The sequence below is a fragment of the Diabrotica undecimpunctata genome, chromosome 1, assembly GCF_040954645.1.
Source record: "Diabrotica undecimpunctata isolate CICGRU chromosome 1, icDiaUnde3, whole genome shotgun sequence".
Taxonomy (NCBI): Eukaryota; Metazoa; Arthropoda; class Insecta; order Coleoptera; family Chrysomelidae; genus Diabrotica; species Diabrotica undecimpunctata.
In genome coordinates this window covers 181,706,647-181,721,304 of record NC_092803.1, presented here as the reverse complement: position 1 = coordinate 181,721,304, position 14,658 = coordinate 181,706,647, and the positions used below count along the sequence as shown (strand labels likewise).

Sequence of the window (14,658 nt, the reverse complement as noted above, 5' to 3'; positions counted from 1 at the left end):
GTTCTTTGGTTTGTCGAATTGTTTTATGCCAGAGAAGAGAGTTTAAGGCATGGGTCACTGCTCTGCCCTTGTTTATTATTTCCCTGATTTCATCTGCGCTATTTCCCTTCTTGTTGAAAATGACCCCCAAATATTTGCAGGATTGCACGCCTTTGATTTTGTCGTCTTTCAAGACTAGGTCACATACTTCATCTGTTCCCACTGAGAGATATTCACATTTTGTCATATTCATGTTTAAAGCTGCCACCTCACAATCTTCTTATAGTTTCCTTACCATAAAGCTAAGATCGTAGCTATCTTCGGCAATTACTACCTTGTCATCTGCAAAGAAAAGTGTATATAGCGTGTTTTCTTCCACCGTTATTCCCATGTTTCTACATTTTTTTACCCATTTCACTAAGAATTTGTCCACATAGATTTTAAATAAGGTGGTTGACAGACAGCAGCCTTGTCTTAGTCCCTTTGTTGTTTGAAAATCGCAAAGTTTTGTTCTTAGTATTTTTGAGTGGCGTTAATAAGAATTGGGTTTATTTTCAAGTTACTTATTTCTATCCATAGTTGGGGGATCGGTACACTGTCATATGCTTTTTCCAAATATATTAAAGCTATATGGGTTTCTGTATTTTTCTGCACTCGTTTTTCCATTGCAATTTTTAATGTGAAAATATTATTCATAGTGGAGCGTCCGGCCCTAAATCCCGCTTGTGCGTCGGGTTGTTTGTCTTTAATATCATTTTCTATCAGGTTTCGTAGTACTTTTGAGTATAGCCGGCCTATACTAGCAATCACTGCGATCCCTCCATAGTTTTTAGGATCCGTCTTTGTACCTTTCTTGTGTATTAAAGAGATATACGATTGTCTCCATTCTTCTGGAACTTCTTCTCCGTTTAAGCATCTTTTGAATAATTTTCGGATCATTTCAAATAGTTTTGATGATCCATACCTAATCAACTCTGGATGTATTCCGTCTGAGCCTGGAGATTTTCTTAATTTCATTCCCTTAACTGCTTTTTTCACTTGTTCTATTGATATTTCTATCCTTCCTTCTACTTCCACTTGTTCATTTGTCTGTTGAAACCTTTCTCTTCTCTCTGTTAATAAGTTTTCAAAATGCTCTACCCATGTGTTCTCTGATATTCTACTTATTATGACTTGGTTTTTTGTCGCTGTTCTCATCGTTTTTATGTTATATTACACAGCCCAACAAAAGTCTTGTCTTGCTGTCGAAAAAAAATCAACTAATTTTGGTTAATTTATCTGTGCTGATTCCAAAAATACAAACCTTTTCTTTGTATCAGCTCTAGTTTTCGAGATATAACATACTCATCAAATACTTAAATATTCTTACATTTCTGTATATTCCGCCACTATAACTGCAATATGTTTATAAACCAACTTAACAAATTCTAATACAAATACATACTAATGACTTCTAATTAAAGTGTACTTTTCGGAAATGCCCATAACTTGAAATTAGCATAGTATTTTCTCTGAAACGGCCTTAATCAATTCCTATAAAGTCAACTGCATTCTATTGTAAAATTTAGTTTGAACTTGAGTTTCGTTGCAAGAGTTTGTTTTTGATAACTGAAAACCATGGCTTCTACAAGCAGGCGTTGTTGTGTGAATAACCCAGACGTTTTTTGCTACATATGTGCCGAGTACGTTGTAAAGGAAAGTAGAAAACCAGTTTGTGATTTTATAAAAAGGGCCTATTTTGGTGTTCATTTAGGAGATCAAGATAAATCCTGGGCTCCACATGTAGTGTACAAAACTTGTCTTGAAAACTTGCGACAGTGGACGAAAGGACAACGAAAATGTTTAAAGTTTGGTGTATCAATGGTATGGAGGAAACCAAAAAATCATTTTGACGATTGCTATTTCTGTCTTGTGAATATAAAGGGCATTAATCGTAACAATCGACATACGTGGACATATCCTAACCTGGATTTAGCAATAAGACCAATCCCACATCAGCTTGAACAGATACCCATTCCAATATTTAGCTGTCTACCTACGTTATCAGAGGATAATGTCTAAACGTTATCTGACGAACTACAGACTAATAGATTTGAGGAAGACGACAGTGATTTTGAAGAGGAGTCAACACGTCCTGAACTCTTTACTCAGGAAGAGCTAAGTGATCTGGTGTATCGGAATATACATCAGGTCACTGGCGTCTTTTTATCGAAAGTTCCAAACGAAGTTTAAAGTGTGTCCTTTTACATAATGGCAACAAATATGAAAGTATACCAATTGGACATTCTACAAAAATGAAAGAAGAATATAAAACAATTTCGCTGGTGCTAAAAAATATTAATTATGACCAACATCAGTGGGCGATCTGTGTTGATTTTACAAAATATCCTTGTTTCCTCTGTCTTTGGGATAGCAGGACTAAGGACCAATACTGGAGTAGAAGAAAATGGCATCGCAGAGATGCATTAGTTCAAGGAGAAGCTAATGTAGTTAACGAAGCATTGGTGGACCGAGAGAAAATAATATTATCTCCGTTACATATTAAACTAGGGCTGATGAAACAATTTGTAAAGGCCCTAGACCAGAATCGTCCTTGTTTTGAATACTTGGTCAGCAAATTCCCTGCACTTAGTAAAGAAAAATTGAAAGCCGGAATATTTTATGGGCCTCAGATACGACAACTTATAAAAGATTCGCATTTTACAAAATCGATGACTGAAATTGAATGTAATGCATGGTGCTCTTTTGTGAAAGTTGTGCAAAATTTTCTTGGAAACAATAAATCGGAAAATTACCGGGATATAGTGGAAGAAATGCTCAACAATTTTAACAAACACGGTTGTCATATGAGTATTAAAATTCATTACCTCCACCGCCACTTCCGTTTCCCAGAAAATCTTGGTGACCTTAGTGAGGAACAAGGGGAACGCTTCCACCAAGATATCAAAATAATGGAAGAGAGGTATCAGGGGAGATGGGACACTCACATGATGGCGGATTACTGCTGGAGTCTTCAAAGGGGCCGTCCTTTTAAAGCCTTTGCAAGAAAATCATATAAAAGGACGTTTTTAGGTGACGCTGAATAGCAGATTTGTGCTGCAATGCTGGTAAGGTTAGATGAAAAGTTAAGTTTTTTTGGCAGATATGTGTGATGATTTTCGTAAGTACATTATTGTACAATAAATATCTTACTTTTTATTAGTGTTTTGTTTATTTAATTGGTAGCAGCACTACATATATGTAACTAGTGCTGCGTTAAATTACCGTATATGTTAGAAATGTGATCTGTTGTATTTCCTGAAAACGATCTGATGGAGCAAATCTGGTGGCATTTTTGAATTCAGCAGACCCAAATTACCTAGAAACAGTAAAAAAATTTCCGGCAGCAAACTGTGTGTTTACCAGTGTTATTAATGTTGTATTTTCCACTAATTTTAATTTTAATTTTATGAGTCACTTTTAAGCTTTTGTTAAAAAAAATTATCCACTAATTTTAAACTATTTAAAAGTAATTTTTCATGGTTTGTTATTCTTAACTTTGTTGTGTAAATTTTTACAAGTTTTACACCAACCACACAACAACCAATAATAATTAAACAGGGTGAAGCAATAATTGTGAACATTTGACTTAAATAAAAAATTTAATGAGGTTTTTGTTGAACTACAAATTTGTTAAAAATGTCAATTAAGTAAATGTTCAAAGTGGGTTCCGTTGTTTTGTAAACAATAATACAGACCATTTTTAAATTTTGCACGAACTTTGGCAAATGTTGTTTTAGTAATAGCGCAGCATGCTTGAGTAATTCTTTCTCGCAATTCCCCAAGTGACGAAGGTTGAGTTTTATAAACAACTGACTGAGGTAACCCCATAGAAAAAAGTCAGGTGGCGGTAGGACCTCAATAGGACCTCTCTATCCAATCCATTTATTCGAATAATTAGTATCCAAAAAGTGCCTAACTGGTGGAGGTGCTCCGTCTCGTTGGAAGTACAGCAAATCTTCGTCTAGAGCTAGGTTGTCTTGATCGTCCCTTTGTTTATCTAATTCATGCACAATTAAAGGTTCGATGGTGTTTTCCAGCATATCGAGATAAATGTTGCCACTTAAATTGTCTGGTATGAACAGCGGGCCAATTATAGCATCGCCTAATATTCCTGCCCAAACATTCAGTTCGCATCACTCCAGTACCGACAGTTTTGTTCATTTACATTACCGTTTAGCAAAAAAGTACATTCATCAGTAAAACAAATATTTTTTAACATTCTCGGTTCAACGCTAATTCTTTCAGTCATGATTTCACAAAAGTGAAGAATTTGTGTTTTGTACGGGTGAAACTTATGTAATTTCAACACCTTTCTAATCGACTCATGTGAAAGTCCTGTCATTACACGCAGATACTTGGCGTGTTGATGCAGTAGGCTCTATTGCAAAATTTCCAAGGACCTCAATTTGGGATGCTTTATTCAGTAATCTTAAGGTATCCCTTTTTTTATTTTGGACTGATCTCGTTTCTCTAAACTTTTCAACTAAAGCGCGTACTTACACGTGACTTACATTTTTGTCCGGGTGCCTTTCATGAAATATTTGAGCTGTTCGTAAATAATACTGGTGATCTAATGATCTAATGATCTCCACTCGTTCAGGTATACTGTAAACTATCGTGGCAACTACAGCTGAATGACAGTACCGATCGTACAAATGATGAAAACTAATGACATTTAAAATTCTCAAATAAACCAAAAATTATTGAATCCGATAGGACCCAAAAAACAGATGTTTTCAACTTGTTTTGCAAAAACGGCAAATTAAGTTTTTATCCGACGGACACTTATTAAAAATAGTAATCTGGGAGATAGCATTACAATGGACATTACGGCTCTCGACGCACAATTTCCACTTATTGATCTTATTATTGTCAAGTGCCGGATTGGTTACAAATATTTTTATATAGTTGTTGTTTATTTACCTGATAGGTTAAGTTTGGTAGACTTTGAATATTTTCTCGATTGCTTAGGGCAATTTGATTACTTAAATAATGACTGCATAGTACTAGGCGATTTCAATGTTTCAAGGTTTATAGATAATGATATGTCTGATTTCAAAACTTCTGTAGTTTTAAGTTTTGCGGGCTCTACTGGCCTTAGACAATTTAACAATGTTGTTAATCACTTGGGTAGACTGCTAGATTTGGTCTTATCGCATTTCATTTGTGAAGTGAAGCATGATGACTCACCTTTGGTCTATGAAGACTCTCATCACCCAGCTCTTCTAATAACATTTACGGATATATTTGTAAAAGAGCCTAAATTTAGGTATGGTTTGGAGCAATTTTACAACTTTAAAAAAGCAAATTTTCCTGCTTTTTATCGAGAACTGTATGAAACGGATTGGAACTCTCTGGATACTTCTAATGACATTAATGAAACTTTAAATAACTTTTATGATAAGATTGTTTCTGTGTTTAATAAGTATATTCCAGTTTACAAAAACTTTAGCCATAAATACCCACCCTGGTTCGATGCTGATATCATTCACAACATCAAATTAAAAGAAAAGTTTAGAAAAAAGTTTAAACAATTCAAAAATCAATGTGATTTGTTTGGCCTACAATGTATATGTCGAGAATATCCAAATTGCTTTATCCATCAACCCCAAGAAGTTTTGGTCGTACGTAAATTCGAAAAATAATAGTTCAAGAATTCCTGGTGTGATGAAATATAATGACATTACTACCTCCGACCCACAAAATATTGTGAATATGTTTGCAGAATTTTTCAAGAGTGATTTTCTGTCATCAGATATTAATTTCAAGGCTAAATATTTCTCAATTAACGCAGATTACTTAAATTTTTATCCTATTTTAGAGTCTGAGATAATTTTGGCTAGTAAGAAATTGAAAGACAAAATGACGTGTGGACCTGATAATATTCCATCCTTTTTGGTTAAGGATTGCATAGGTGCCTTAACTGTGCCACTATTAAAAATTTTTAATTTATGTCTTCTTAACAAGGAATATCCGAGTCTCCGGAAGGAGTCAAAAGTGTGCCCAATATTCAAAACTTTTAAAAAGGGTCAGGTAGAAAACTACAGACCAATTTCCATTATTTGCAATCTATCGAAAGTCTTTGAAATAGTTTTGTTTAATCGTATTTACTCACGCACTCGTAATCAGCTGTCTCAATATCAACATGGTTTTGTCTCCAACCGGTCCACTGTGACAAACCTATTAATGGTCACACAATATATCTCAGCGGCCCTAGATAATAGAAGTCAAGTTGACGTCATATATACTGACTTTACGAAGGCGTTCGACAGAATTCACCACGGCGTATTACTTTCTAAATTGTGTCTCTTTGGTCTTTCTGTGGATGCCGTGACTTTTATGAGGTCTTACTTGTCAAATAGAACGTAGTTTGTTGCTTATAATGGGTACAAATCGGAAAAGTACCTAGCTTCTTCAGGGGTTCCACAAGGTTCTAATCTAGGTCCAATATTGTTCTTGTTATTTATTAACGATCTGTGTGAATCAATTTCTGCACCATGTTTATGTTATGCCGATGAATTAAAGATTTATTCATTGATAAGCGACCTTAATGATTGTCATTTTTTGCAGAGTGAACTGAATCGTGTACATGAATGGTGTAATGCAAATCATTTGAATCATAATGCCAATAAGTGCAAAGTAGTTAGTTATTCTAGGAAACAGTCTAATTTATACCATCCTTATATTATCAACGGCAATGAACTTGAACGTTTAAATAAAATTAAAGGCCTTGGAGTTACATTTGATTATAAACTCACCTTTGTTGAACATGTAAATTTAAAAGTTAAAGAAGCACTTAAATCTTATGGATTCATAATTAGAAATAGTCGAGATCTCACTAACACTAAGGCAATTAAATTACTTTATTACACTTTTGTACGCTGTAAACTGGAATATGCCTCTGTCATTTGGTCACCTTTTTATGATGTACATATCCGACTTATAGAGCAGGTGCAGCGTAAATTTTTAAAAATTTTGTCTTTCAAAATTAACGGCATATATCCCAAGAGGGGCATCAGCAATAGTGAGTTGTGTAGCGGTTTGGATGTAGTATCATTAGAATCTAGACGAATTAATGCCTCCCTAATATTCCTGTACAAGCTACTACATAATCTCATTGACTGCCCTGATATTCTTCGACAAATAAATTTTAACGTTCCATCTTATCCAGTGAGAAATTCGATTACGTTCAAAAATACACAAGCTAGAACTAATCTTATGTTAAATTCTCATCTATTCCTCATGTGCAACTATTATAATTACTTAAGTGCTTACTGCGATATATTTCACTGCAGTTTAAAGCAGCTTACTAGGATGGCTGAGATCTACCTAGGTGATTCAGTAGTTTCTTTATGTTAAGGTAAAATACTCGAAAAATGTGTTATTTAGTTAGTACTTATGAATTATTAATATATCATTTAACTTTAGTATTGTATTTTGTCCTATAAATGGATTCTGTTGGACAATAAACGCTATTATTATTATTACAAATACAAAAGTCATAGTAAGCCGGATGATATTAACACCCTGTATCATTATTAAACAGTGTCATCAACAGAATCAACAAAACCTCATTAAATTTTCCATTTAAGCCAAAGTTTCATAATTATTGCTTCACTCTGTATAATTATTATTTACACCATTGGATAGCATTTTTATAGTTTTTTCAATGATGTATCACAAGTAGGGGTTTGCAATTTAAACTTTTTTAGTTGTGGTGGGTGGGGTCTAGGGGGTTGATGGGGGTGAGTTCTCTTTCATGTTATTTTAGTTCCCCCTTACTATCCTATAAATGGTTTCAAGCATATTTCAATATCAGCTTTTGTTCGTGTGATATAGCCCATTTTAAGTTTTTAAATTACATACATACTGTATAGCATTTTTTAAGTATTTTTAGCCGTACTTTACGATGAAACTAGTTGTAAATTAAAATATTCAAATTTGGAAATTTATTTATAAAAAAATTGTTTATAAAAATTGATACAACTTTTTGAAATGGGGAACTTACATCTTCGTATTCGAAAAATTTTACATAAGATAGAATAGTTTTTAACTATTCAAACTTCCATGCACACAGGAAGGTACCCAGCGGTCTGACTATGTTCCATACCATGCAAGTTAAACGTTTACTTTGTATTCCAGTTCTTCCTGACGGAATTTTTAGTTTTTTATTGAAGCTTATAAAATGAAAGTATTTGCTTCGTTGTATAGTTGCAGAAATTTAAGGGTTGTTGTGTCTTCATTTTGCTGTGTAAACACATTTCAACATAATGCCAAGACATTGATTAATTCCGTTATTAAATTCTCGGTTATTTGACACTCAAGAGAATTACATTTTTTTCAGAAATAAACATTGAAACTTAATAATTGTGTTTCGTTCTGAATACTGCCGTAAACGCAATACGTAGAATCGATTGCGGGGAGTATTTTATTTGTTACAATATGATTTATGTAATGCATAATTCGATGTATAACTTCTTCCAAATAAAGACGTTTTGGCATGTTTTTAGAAGACATTATGTACATAAAGACTAAACAAGCATCTGCGGTTGCTAGTACTCTTTCTATTGACAGACTAAATAATTTATTATCCTTTTGAAATAAAAAAAATATACTAATTTGAGTACTTTACATATTTAGGTATATACTTTAGTCGACACATTATTAATGTGAATGAAAACTTATTTCATGAACTAGATCTAATGTATTATTTTTTTTATTATAAGCAGAACTATAATATTCTATTGTTGCATTGTAAAGTAACCAGCAAGGAAACATATTTTCTTACGCGCCGCTAATGATTGAATTAAAAATTTCCTAGAATTCATAATGGGCACGTGATTTCGGCTACATTTTACCACTTACAGTGCGTAATTTCAGATGACCAATTTTATGTAATATTTGCCAGACTTTATAGTAAACATGCAACATCAGATGACATCTCCACAACTAAATTATTGTATACTTTGAACATTTTGTGAATTATTTGTATTTTGTGTATTAATTTAATAAAAATGTATAATAGATTATATATTTTTTAATTTCAATAAATCATATCCTAATGGTTTAATCTACCATTTTCTGTTGACACCGAACTAAAAAATTTTAGATGCTGTATAAACTTTTGACTTAGACTGTGTTCTTAATGACAAATTAACAAGATTACAAACAAATGTGTTTATAAATTGTTGCCAAACAAGAAAATTAGACGAAATGATAGAAGATTGTATTATCTTTATATTGATACAATTATTTACTTCCAATAAGAAGTTTCTTTTCAAATTAGAATATTAGAAGAAACTACACTATCCATTGCTTTATGGGATTCACAATCAAATATTGTTATTAATTTGACTGTACTTTCAGTTTGTTACAAAGTATTTATTTAAAGATAATGCAGAACAATATCTCTTAAAAATGTAAAATGTAATAGCTGCAAAGGCAACTAATAAGATTAGATAGAAATAATCTACAACTATAAATATCTTCACATCCTTTTTGCTGGGCTAGTTTGCATTTTAAGTTGATTGTCACTGTGTATTCAAATAAAAAAATGGCTGTGTTTTCAAGGTAATTTTTTTTTGGTTTTTGTGTAATCTTTTTAAAATAAACTTAATATTATAATATGTAATGTTTCTATGCGATTCTTATGAAAGGAAGGAAAGACTGCTTTTTGGAGTTTTTTTATAATTGTCTGTATTATATTTTTATTGTATATTGTTAAGGTCATCTTCTTCCAGTTCCATGGCCGTTATCGATCGTTGGATATCATGTTGGCCATTATATTTGCTATCGTGACTTTGTTGACAGCAATTCTAAATAATGATGTAGACGATTTTCCGTATCATTGTCTTCGATTTTTCAGCCATGATGTTCTTCTTCTACCAGGACCACGTTTATCTTGAATCTTTCACTGAATGATCAGATGTAAACGTTCATATTTTTCAGGGTATCTCATAATGTGACCGAAGTATTACAGCTAGCTTCAGTTTATTAGATTGACCATTTGTGTTGTTTGGTTCAGCCGTCCAAGGACCTCCTCTTTTCTATATCTATCGACCCAGCTTATCTTTAGTAGTCATCTATATACCCACATCTCAAAGGCTTCCAAAGCCTTTAACCATAGCCTTACTGAGAGTTTACACTTCCACTCCATCCCGTAACACTGGAAAGATATAGGAATGAGTCATTCGAACGCGAAGATCAATACTAAGATCGTGGCTGCAAGGTTTGTTTCCCATTTTTACAAAAGTAGCTCGGGCTCGTTCTATTTGGCTTTTAATTTCTACGGTTGTATCCCAGTTCTCTTTGATATTATTGCCGAGATACAGGAGTTTTTTACTCTGTCCAGGTATCTCGAGTTTTATACCGATATCCTTCGGGGTCGTCCTCTTCTCCTCCTTTCTATGGGGCTACATTCGGTTATTCTCTTTATCCATTTGCTGTCGCTAGTTCTTCGTCATGTCCATACCACTTTAGTCTTTTTTGTTTTATATATGTTAGTATGTCTGTTTCTATTGATGTTCTTTGCTTTATTTCGTCATTACTTCTTCTATCCATTCTTGTTCAGTATTCGTTGGACAGTGAACAGGTGAACATCGTTCGATAAATCTGTGCCGTGTCCTTAACTAGTGCTATTATCAAATTAATAGGTATTTAATTTGAAAATAAACCAACCGATCTTCAAAAAAGGTAGGATCTAATTATTTATTATTATGAGTGAATCGGGGGGTGGTGTTGAGCCACCCCAGAATAATATATCATCAATGGATACGGAAGACAAAAGGTATATTAATTTAAATAATAGATATAAAATAAATGATTCAGGGTATTATAATGTCTTTGTAGAATCTACAGACAAAAACTTGTCCCGTTTATCACCAGTACGTGTCGGTCATTATCTATTTAAAAACCAATATTTTAAACACGATGTACTAGACATTAAACCTGTTGGCAGAAATAAGGTAAAAGTAATTTTTAAAACTTATACTTGCGCAAATTCTTTAATTGAACATGAGCTTATTAAGGATAATAAACTTGTAGCGTATATTCCATCATTTTTTACTCAAAAGAAGGGAATTATTAGGGAAGTCGATACGTTTTTGGATGAAAAGTATATTTTAGAAAATATTGTTTCAGATAAAAATGTTGTCGAAGTAAAAAGGTTAAAACGGAAAATAATTGATTCGGATAATGAAACAATTCTTGTACCTCGCCAGATGGTCATTCTGACATTTGAAGGAAATAGCATTCCTAAGACTGTTAATTTAGACTTGGTTAGGTTTAATGTTGAACAATATATATATCCGGTTGTTCAGTGTTTTAATTGCTTTCGTTTCGGTCATACTGCTCGGCAATGTAAATCAACATCAAATCGTTGTAAAAAATGTAGTCAAACTCATAATAATAATGAAACATGCACTAACTCCCTATTTTGTTTACATTGCAACTCCACTGAACACAACTCACTCTCTAAACAGTGTCCTGCATTTAAACACCAATACAAAATAAAATCAATAATGGCTTTAGAAAACACTACCTTTAAAGAGGCAGAAACCATAGCTAACAATCCTTCATACGCCAAGGTAACTACAAATAATAGATTCGGTATCCTCAATACTATACAAAATTTCCCCGCCTTAACCCCTAACATCCCTGAAGGTACAAATCAAAATCAATCCTATGTACCTACCATTAAAAAAACAAGAAACAAGCGTAAAGCTATATCTCCTACTGCGATCAAAAACGCACCAACTTTCCCAAGATTTCCAAATGCTACAAACACCTCATCCCAACCTATAATCCCTAATCCCTACAGGGACGAGTTTATGGCGTATAAAGAAAAAATAGAATGTAAAATAATCAATGAAATTCCAGCCTTGATAGAAAATATCATCAAGAAAATTAACCCTAAAATATTTTTACCTAACTTACAAAAAAATACAAAAGAAGAAATTGAAAAAATGTTGAACAACCTAACAGATATTGAAAGCGATGGGGAATAACAGGACATTTAACATACTGCAGTGGAACTGTCAATCTATAAATAAACATAAACCTAGTTTACTTAATTATCTCGAGCACAATGTTGTTGATGTCATTCTGCTTAATGAAACATGGCTTTCTAAAAATAAAAATTTTGGTTTAACAGGTTACAACGTTATCAGAAGCGATAGACCTGATGGTTACGGTGGTGTAGCCATCCTCATATCAAATAACCTTTGTTTTACTGAAATTAATGTAACGAAAAACTTTAATAAAGGTATTGAAACGTGTGCAGTTTTTATAGAACAAATTAAATTGGTAATCGTTTGTATTTATAAACCACCCAAAGTGATAGTCAATAATAGAGATTGGGAAAAGCTTTTAACTCAATTTAGTGGTAGGGTTGTCATTGGTGGGGACTTCAATGGACACCACAGTAGGTGGGGTTCCTTGAAGGATTCCGCTCAGGGCAAGTGTATAGTAGACGCGCTTGATAACAGTAATTTAGTTCTGCTAAACGACTGCAGACCGACCAAAGTAACAAGACCTAATGAACTTCCATCAATGGTGGATCTATCCCTTGTTACACCAAATCTAATTGGATATACCACATGGGATCCTGTTTCCGATACTCTGGGTTCAACTCACTTACCTATAGTAATCACCATCGACTTGGACTATCACCCATGTACAATAATTCCTTCATCCAAATGGAAAGAGTCTTCAGCAAACTGGAATATCTTTAAAGGCCATATAGAAAAAACATTATCCGAAAATATAACCGATAATATCACTTCAGCGGAACGTTTTGACTTCCTGTTAAAGACAATTGACGATGCTGCCTCATTTTCTATGAATATCAAAAATTCCTTTCAGCCAAAATCTCGAATTCCAGTCTGGTGGGATTATGAATGCAAAAATATGATCATTTCACGAAAAGTTGCATACAAAAGATACATTGAAGCATCAAATTTTGAAAACTATATTAAATACAAACAAATTCAAGCCAAAAGTAAACTCCTCTTTACAAACAAACAAAAAAGTTCGTGGATTAACTTTGTAAATACTTTAAACAAAAATACTCCCATCAGTAAAATTTGGAATTTTGTTAATAAACTAGTGAATAAAAATTACCGTACAAGACGATATCCCCTGCCAAATGAACTAATAGAAGAGTTGCTCGACAAATTTGCTCCGTCATATGTTGACCTTCCTATTCAGGATAACAATAAAACTAGTAAATACAATATTTTCCAGGAAAGTTTTGATATGATAGAATTTGAGGCTGCACTTAAGTCTTCAAAGTCCTCGGCTCCGGGGCGCGATCAAATTACTTATAACATAATATATGAATTACCTCTTATAGCTAAACAAAGTTTACTAACAATTTTCAACGATTGGCTTTTCAATGGAAGATATGTGGATCATATGAAAGAAATAGTTATTTGTTTAATTCTTAAACCTAATAAAGATAAAACACTCTCCTCTTCTTACAGACCGATATCATTAATGTCTTGCATATGCAAGACATTTGAAAGACTTATTAAGACTCGATTAGAATGGCTTGTAGAACATTATAGTATCCTTCCAAGTACACAATATGGATTTAGGGCTAGTGTTGGTACACTGGATGCAATATCACATTTAGTTACCGACATTCAAATAACGTTTTCCAGAAACAATTATCTTGCTTGTTTGTTTTTAGACCTAAAAGGGGCATATGATTCTGTTAATTTATCCATTTTACACAAAAAACTATATGATATAGGATTACCTCAAAATATAGCGACTAATATTGTTCATCTTTATAATAATCGTGTTATATATATTAAAGATCATTTAAACCAACTACACGGTCCTAGAATTGCTCATACAGGTCTTCCACAAGGATCAGTTTTAAGTCCGTTATTGTTCAACATATTTTCAGCAAGTATTCATGGCATTTTTGACAACACAATCAATTGCATCCAATACGCTGATGACATATGCATCTATACAGAGCGTAACTCGTATACTGACTGCCTGGAGGCTCTGGAATCCATCATGCAAAACGTTAATAACTGGGTAAAAAATCATGGACTGACCATTTCCCCTGACAAATCAGCCACAATGATATTCACTAGACATAGGATTCGTACGCCTGACAAAATAAAGTTGTCTGGATATGATATACCTATTGTCAAAGAATACAAATATCTTGGCATTCTTCTTGATCCCAAACTCTTATGGTCAAAACATGTGGAATATATAAAAAGTAGGTGTGAAAAAGGTATTAATATTCTTAAATGTGTTACTAATCGAAGATGGGGCGCTGACCCTAAAGTTGCATTGATGTTTTACAGAGCCTACGTGCGATCTATTGTAGACTATGGTTGCATTCTGTATGGTGCCGCCAGTAACACAAACTTATTAACTGTAGACCGCATTCAGTTTAAATGTCTAAGAATATGCTTGGGCACCATGAAGTCTACTCCTTGCCCTGTACTACTTGCTGAAAGTAATGAAATACCCCTTCAAAATCGTCGAGAAATTATGGCAATTAAACATATCCTGAAGCTAAGATTAAATAATAATAATCTACTTAGTCAACTGTATGAGTTATCTATTGAAAACCTCTCAAATAAATACTGGCGCATAAAAAATTCTCCTCCA

At 33.3% G+C, this 14,658-nt stretch overlaps 2 protein-coding genes across 4 annotated transcripts in view; both read left to right on the top strand.

Annotated features, from left to right (window-relative positions):
* Positions 1-14,658, top strand: part of LOC140432661 (tubulin glycylase 3A-like) — a 131,201-nt gene that overhangs the window by 57,575 nt on the left and 58,968 nt on the right. The window lies entirely within an intron of this gene.
* The window catches only part of LOC140442518 (uncharacterized), a 40,948-nt gene that overhangs the window by 8,321 nt on the left and 17,969 nt on the right, over positions 1-14,658 (top strand). Inside the window, exon 3 of the mRNA XM_072533584.1 lies at positions 4,952-5,290. Coding sequence (XP_072389685.1) covers positions 4,952-5,290 — 339 coding nt within the window. The remainder of the gene's footprint in view (positions 1-4,951; positions 5,291-14,658) is intronic.